We start from the raw sequence: 7,488 nt of genomic DNA, 5'->3' as shown, positions 1-7,488 counted from the left end.
AACACTGCGCCTCGTCTTTCCCTAACGGTCTCGGTTCCCGCGGGAAATCAATGGCAAGGCTGTCGCCGGTCAGCCTTGCCATTGATTCCTCACGGGACGGCGCGCCGACGCCTCCCCTCCCTCGCACGCGTACACACGGGCGCGGCGTGGCTATATAGCCGGTGGCCTCACTCGCCTGTGCCCACACCAGCCCCGCCCCTCGCCGCCGCCCAGCCCCTCCCTCTCCCTCTACCTCTCCCGAGCCCATCGCCATGGCAGAGCGTTTCCCTGAAGACGAGGCGGCGGCCAACAGCTTCGGCCGCCGTTCTCTCTGCGAACAGGAGTCCTGACTCCTGTTCCAAGTGAACATCCCGGTGCCGCCGGACATGCGCGCCGGGCCGACGGGATGGAGCGACGGGGGAGTGCCCATTCCCCCGTTGCCCGACGCCGTGGCCAAGCCCAAATACTTCGCCGAGGAAGTCGAGGTCGTACACGCCTCCCTCACCGACGCCCAACTCTCCCTCCCCAGTACGTCGCCGACAACCACGCGGCTTGTGCGGCGTACTTCGAGCGCCGCCAGCAGCAGCGGTTGGCGTCCACCAACGGCCAGAAGAACAGCGAGGGGTGCCACCTGTGGTGGGGCGTCCCCGGCCGCACACTCAAGGGCGTGCTGACATACCTCGAGGGCGGCAACGACCCGCCGTTGGCGTACCCGGCGAGGGTGGCCACCCCGGCGCACCACCGACGCGCCGAGCCATGGGCGCCAAGGAGGTTCGGGTCCTCCTCTTCTTCCTCCTCGCGATCTTCCTCGCACTCCTCCGATACTCCGGCCCTGCTTGGCGTCAAGGCCGAGCCCGCGGCGGAGACGCCGCTCGGCCGACGCACTCGCAGCGCCGGCATCGTCATCAACGAGGGCGGCCGGCGCACCTCCTCGTCGGCTCCTCCTCCGCGCTTCGTCAAGCCAAAGACGGAGCCGGGGCTCGCGCCGGTGAAGATGGAGCTCGATGACGACGACGCGACCCTAGAATGGACGCGCAGGGACTCCATAGCGATGGAGAAGGAGCGCTTGGAGAAGGCGAAGGAGCGCCAGTGCGTCGCCCTGCGCCGCTTCGCGGAGCGCCGACGCGACGAAGGCGGAGTCGTCGTCATCTGCAACAACGACGACGACGACGCGCCGCCGCCACCAGCCCGCGTTGGCGACGCCGGTCAGGGGTCCACCAGGGACGGCCGCGTCAAGGAGGAGAAGCCCGACGACGACGGCGACGATGGCGGCGACGACGGCGACTACTCGGCGTTCAGCCAGTTTCTTTTTAGATTAGTTATCTATTTTGCTATGTAATGAAAATCCGTGAACATGTCTAATATATGCCCAAGTTCACTGAAATTTAGTCGTGTTTAGCCGAACTTCGCCGAACTGTGCCGAAATTTGCTATACAAATTTTATTTTTAAACGCGTCTGGGGCGGCCCTGGGGCCGACGGCTAGGGACCAACTCGCCCAGGCCCAATTTTTACGCCGGCTCACCCCAGGCGGCGATTTTAGGTGCCCCCTGGGGGCCAACGGCTGGAGATGCTCTTAGGCCTTGTACAATGGGAGGCGCTTAGAGAGATGCTTAGAAAAATAAACCGGGTTTTTCTGAAACACCGATGCCTATTTCTACAGCAGAGACGCTTAGTTAAACGTTTATCCTGTACAAATAAACACCCATGTTTAAGAAACGCACAGTTTATTTCTCTAAGCATTTTCCCTAAGCATCTCTCATTGTACAAGGACTTAGTGTGCCTATGCGCCATTTGATGCAACGGGTCCACTAGTTGGAGGAAAACCCAAAGCAGGCAGGGCAGGCAGCGACCAGCCCAAGCCTCCAGCATCGTCCTCCTCGGCTAATCCGCCCCGCCTCCGATACTCCCAAGGCGGCAGCAGCAGCGGCAGCAACAACAACAGCAAGGGAGCCAAGGCCAACTATCTCAAAGCCTCACTACCCTCTTTCCCTCCTCCTGCCCCTCCCGTCCCCGCAATGGCCGGTCTCCTCCACCTCCACTCCACGCTGCTGCCCTCGGCGTCCCTGCTCCGCCAACGCGGCGGCGCGCAGGCCGTGCCGCGGCGCCGGCGCGCGTGCCGGGTAGAGGCCAAGATCCGGGAGATCTTCATGCCGGCCCTCAGTTCCACCATGACGGAGGGCAAGATCGTCGCCTGGAACGCCGCCGAGGGGGACCGCCTCGCCAAGGGCGACCCTGTTGTTGTCGTGGAGTCTGATAAGGCCGACATGGACGTCGAGACCTTCCACGACGGGTTCCTCGCCGCCGTACTCGTCCCCGCGGGAGAGTCCGCGCCCGTCGGCTCCGCCATCGCGCTCCTCGCCGAGTCCGAGGAGGAGATCCCGCTCGCCCGGTCCCAGGCTGCCAACTTCTCCTCCTCCGCCGCCGCCTCGCCGCCGGCCCCCCAGGAAACCGTCGCCCAAGAAACGTCCCCTGCTCCGCCTCCTCCGGCGCCCGTAGCAGTCTCTGCGCCAGCACTGCCCTCACCGGCCACACAGGGCGGGGCGCGCGTGGTTGCCTCGCCTTATGCCAAGAAGCTCGCAAAGGAGCTCAGCGTTGATCTATTCGCAGTCAGTGGCTCTGGCCCAGGGGGGAGAGTTGTGGCAAAGGACGTAGAGGCTGCGGCAGCTGCCCCCAAGAAAGCTGGGCCAGAGCCAGCTGCTCGACCAGATGTTCCATTGGGATCCACGGCGCCATTCACCACAATGCAGGGCGCTGTGAGCAAGAACATGGTGGAGAGCCTTGCTGTGCCGGCGTTCAGGGTCGGGTACACCATCACAACCGATGCTCTCGATGTGCTCTACAAGAAAGTAAGCGCTTAGTGCTCTGTTCAGTACTTACCACCCTTATGTTGGCTGTATGCTGTGAGATAGCTGGATAATTGAGTGAACCTTTTGCAGATTAAGGCAAAGGGTGTGACAATGACAGCGCTGCTGGCGAAGGCTACAGCGATGGCGCTGGTGCAGCATCCTGTGGTGAACTCCAGCTGCAGAGATGGGCAGAGCTTTACTTACAACAGTAGCATCAACATTGCTGTCGCGGTGGCCATCGATGGTGGATTGATAACCCCCGTGCTCCAGGATGCTGATAAGGTTGAATGCTTTGTGTATTTGTTGATTGTTCTGAAGGTTGATGTTTAAACTGGTGCTTTTGTCCGAGTTAATCGAGAACTGTTGGTTTGTGCAGCTTGATATTTATTCACTGTCAAGGAAATGGAAGGAGCTGGTTGATAAGGCTCGGGCAAAGCAGCTGCAGCCCCAGGAGTACAACTCTGGTACTTTGTTTGCTTCACACAAACTTGAATGTCTAGTGCATTGTATATGCATGTTCTCTGTACGCTGATTCAGATTGGTATAGCCTTATAGGGAATTAACTGTTGTTTGTTAGTAAATTCTCAGTGGGGCCTGAAGACGTGCGTCCAGTAGATATTGCTTTAACCAGTTCCACCATTTTTCTTATGATATTGAAATTCACTTCAGTAATAAATAATGTTTACGGCTAACAAACCTGCAGATCACAGTGTGTATAAGTTTCCTTGGATGAACATGTAGTTAATTTCAGGTTGAGAGCAGACCAGAAAAGAACTGAAGTAATTTATATTTTCTTTGTTCTGTTGAAACGTTTTTATAGTCTGGTAGAAAGCTTAACTCATATTTGTGTAATTTAAAATGCTTGAGTTATTGTATGGCTGGTTTACAACTCTCTCACACACACATTGATTGAGATGTTCATCTGAAAAACATTGCCAGCACTGTTATGTCTCTTATCGGACTGTGGCTGAAAAACAAGAGCTGCCTGAAACAGTTGTATTGTTTAATTTGGAAGAAATAGCTATATGAATGTGCTTTACAGAATTTATTGTCTATTAAGAAAGAAATAGAAGGCAAGGTGAGGCACCATGTTATATGTGCCAAACTATACTAATATTGTGCTATGATCTATCCACGGAGCCTCTGAGTCTTCTCTCCTTGGTATATGCTTGTATAGAGTTTTTTTTTAAATATAATGTGCTTCATGCCAATGATAGTATTTAGTTTGCATGTACAGGGTTTGTTTGGGTGTTGTTTATGTCAAAAAAGATGACATCTGCTACAGAAACCAGAGCTTGCAAACTAATTAGGCATTTTTTCGGTTGTTCTTATGCTTTCGAAACATAAGATTCAGTTCAAATCAAGCTGTAGATTGTGGACTGCATGTTTTTTTTTGCACTGAAGAGATCTGACTGAATTTCTATAATACACGACAAAGCACTGGAATTATTTTTAATCGCATTTTGCTGTGCTACTTGTACCGTGTTAAAATCATATGGTACTTCATGGCTAAAGTATCTTAGCCAAAAATTGAGCAGTCACATATAAACTTACCAAAGCTACAAAGTTACCTATGACCATCTCCTTTACTTCGGTAGTGCTTTAGATGTTGGGCACAAGAAACTTGTAGGATCCAACTGTACGTGTATGCTCTTGTATGCTAATAACCATCAGTGTTCAATCTGCAGGTACCTTTACTCTTTCAAACCTCGGTATGTTTGGAGTTGATAGATTCGATGCGATCTTGCCACCTGGAACTGTAAGATGAACTTTCCATGTTTCCACTTCTGTTTTCATTTAATGCACGACTCCCCTTTGGTAATAACGTTTTATCTCAAAACAGGGAGCAATCATGGCTGTTGGCTCATCACAACCGACAGTTGTTGGTACAAAAGATGGTAGAATTGGGATCAAGAGCCAAATGCAGGTAAAAAATAATTGTAGTTTTGGCACTTTTGCTTTCGCACCAACCAATTTGAAGTTAATGATTTTGTGCTTATCTGACCTGACCAATAAATCTAGGTCAATGTTACTGCTGATCATCGGGTTATTTATGGATCTGATCTTGCCGCTTTTCTGCAAACTCTGTCCAAGATAATTGAGGATCCCAAGGACCTTACATTCTAGACGCACCAAGTGATTCTTTTTCCCTGATGCGATCACATAGGATGCTTGTCAGTAGATGTGTACATGTTGGTGGTGTGAATTAGTTACTTAAGTTGCCAGATTTGTTGGTATCAGGTAACCTTGTTACCTTCTCCCCATTGGTTTGTTTACCAATAATCCTTTTACCTTCTATTCAGATAGGTGTCAGGCATGAGTATTTACCTGAGTGTTTATTAATTGTTGATTACGTTGAGCTCGATGTACAAGTACAATGGATCATGTCACTGCCACCTTTGAATACAAAGAAATGAAATGAACTTTTATCATCAATATGGTTAAATTTTATTATTGGATCCACACTGATTTCTGAATTATTTGATCTGTATGTTCCCAAACCTGAGCATATCAATCTCACCAAAAAGATGTGACCCGGGAGACAAGAAATAGCGAGCTTGGTCGGGTTGTTGCACTTTCAAGGGTGCCAAGGTGAAATTGTTTAAGAAGAATCAGAGGATGAGTGAAATGTGGCACCATATCTGATATGTTTGAATGTTTGTTTTACAAGTGAAGGCCCATGAGTTCTCCCAACCACCCTCATCACACCATAGTCGAGCTATCTGATATTTTGTCTTGTTGTACGTTCCTGGGGCAGCAGATAGTACATTACTTAATTTGCTGGGAAAGCATTCCAGCCTCAGCTCAGCTGTACTGCCACTCATCTCTACTTGAAGGGTTCTATTAGGTGGCTAGTCTTGTCTCTTGCTTGATGGCCTTGCCATTTTGTAGTGGAAGCAAAGCAAGCCAGCTGCTTTGATCGACCGCCTTCATAAACCCCTCAAGGAGCTTATTCTTGCTTCCATTTCCATAGCCTGGTGGGAAGCCTTTGCCTGCAAAAGCCGCTGCTTCTATTTCTATAGCCTGGTGGGAAGCCATTGCCTGCAAAGCTGCGGCATGGCTGCCGCCTCGTCTGGCCGTGCAGAGGTCGACACCTCTCGCGCGTTCCGGTCTGTCAAGGAGGCGGTTGCCGTGTTCGGTGAGCGCATTCTCGCGAAGGAAGCACAGTTCAGGCCGGGTGCCCATGCCAACCATCGTGTTGTTAGGGAGAGGAGTTCTTGGCGTGACTCTGTCGCCATTGCTTCCTCAAAAGAGAAGCTTGAGGGGAGTTCTGACCTCATCAAGGGAAGCCACTCCACCAATCCAAACGCCGTCGCGGTTGCCATTGCCAAGCACGAGGGAAAGAGCAGTGAGCCTGCTAGAATTGTAATGCCAGTGTCTAATGCCCAGCCAATGTGCCTGGTCCCGTTGTCTCCATGGTCCCAGGCATCATCGTCGCCGTCTCTAGCCCACGACGACGACTACGACAAGCAGATCCGGAAGGAATCCAATCTCATGACCATGAGCTCCATCAAGAAGGTGGAGGAAGAGGCGGCCAAGACAAGGCTGGAGGCGGTGCAGGTCAAGAGGAGGCTGGCCGACCTGGAGCTAGCCATGGCGAACCTCAACGCGAAGCTCCACCGTGCCCTCTCGAGGCTGGCATACATAGAGGCCGACAAGGCGGCGGCCGCAAGGGCCAGCATCCAGCAGAGGGACATCAACACGTCGGCGCTGACGGTCTGGGCCAAGGCGAAGCCCGAGCGGCATCCATTGCGACACCTGCTGAGCCTCGACGATGCCGACGAGGAGGTGAAGCATGGCCCGGAAAGGGAGACGACAATGACAACGATAAAGAGGAAGATGCAGAAGCAGAAGCCAATCATGCCCCTTGTTGTTCCGCTCATCAGTGATGTGCTTTTCTCCAAGAAGAAGAGGATGAACGACAAGGAGAGCTTGTACCTGAAGGAGCTCTACAGCTTGCTAAGGCTGTCTTGATCGGTGGTCTCCATGCTGATTAAACTTGTGCTGATGTGTATGATTGTTTGATCTGCATACATAGAGATTATTTTATTACCTAAGGTTAATGAGGCTGAAAAGATACAACAATATAGACCTATTTGCCTCCTTAATGTTAGTTTTAAAATATTCACGAAGGTTGCAACTATTAGCTGAATTCGGTTGCTGAACATGTGGTTCGTCCTTCACAAACAACTTTTATGCAAGGTAGACACATCCTAGACCGAGTTGTTATCCTTCATGAAACTGTCCATGAATTACATAGAAAAAAGTCGAATGGGGTCGTACTTAAAATAGACTTTGAAAAAGGTTATGACAAAGTCAAATGGCCCTTTCTTCAATAGACTCTCAGAATGAAAGGATTTTCTGCAGAGTGGCGTGCAATGATCCATAGCTTTATTTCAGGAGGCAGTGTTGCCATTAAGGTCAATGATGACCTTGGCCACTATTTTCAAACGAAGAAGGGATTGCGACAAAGTGACTCGATATCGCCCATGCTATTCAATATAGTGGCGGATATGCTAGCAGTCATGATTGAGCGTGCCAAGGCTGATGGACAAATTGATGGGGTAGTAAATCATCTAGTTGATGGTGGCCTCTCCATACTTCAGTATGCCGACGATACAATTCTCTTCATGGACCATGACCTCGAGAAAGCGAAAAATC

The 7,488-nt window shown here is 51.3% G+C and overlaps 2 protein-coding genes across 2 annotated transcripts; both read left to right on the top strand.

Annotated features, from left to right (window-relative positions):
* The first annotated feature begins 1,779 nt into the window (after positions 1 to 1,779).
* Positions 1,780 to 5,262, top strand: LOC123102902 (dihydrolipoyllysine-residue acetyltransferase component 5 of pyruvate dehydrogenase complex, chloroplastic). The gene is made up of 6 exons (XM_044524363.1): positions 1,780 to 2,826; positions 2,917 to 3,108; positions 3,203 to 3,290; positions 4,515 to 4,585; positions 4,670 to 4,753; positions 4,849 to 5,262. Exons 1-6 carry the CDS (start codon positions 1,996 to 1,998, stop codon positions 4,951 to 4,953), a joined length of 1,371 nt encoding a protein of 456 aa, XP_044380298.1. The 5' UTR covers positions 1,780 to 1,995; the 3' UTR covers positions 4,954 to 5,262.
* Positions 5,263 to 5,495: 233 nt separating this feature from the next.
* Positions 5,496 to 6,822, top strand: LOC123102903 (uncharacterized). The gene has a single exon (XM_044524364.1). It carries the CDS (start codon positions 5,884 to 5,886, stop codon positions 6,799 to 6,801), a length of 918 nt encoding a protein of 305 aa, XP_044380299.1. The 5' UTR covers positions 5,496 to 5,883; the 3' UTR covers positions 6,802 to 6,822.
* Positions 6,823 to 7,488: the final 666 nt, after the last annotated feature.

This window comes from Triticum aestivum, chromosome 5A (genome assembly GCF_018294505.1).
Source record: "Triticum aestivum cultivar Chinese Spring chromosome 5A, IWGSC CS RefSeq v2.1, whole genome shotgun sequence".
In the NCBI taxonomy this organism is placed as follows: domain Eukaryota; kingdom Viridiplantae; phylum Streptophyta; class Magnoliopsida; order Poales; family Poaceae; genus Triticum; species Triticum aestivum.
This window is presented reverse-complemented; position numbering and strand designations above follow the sequence as displayed.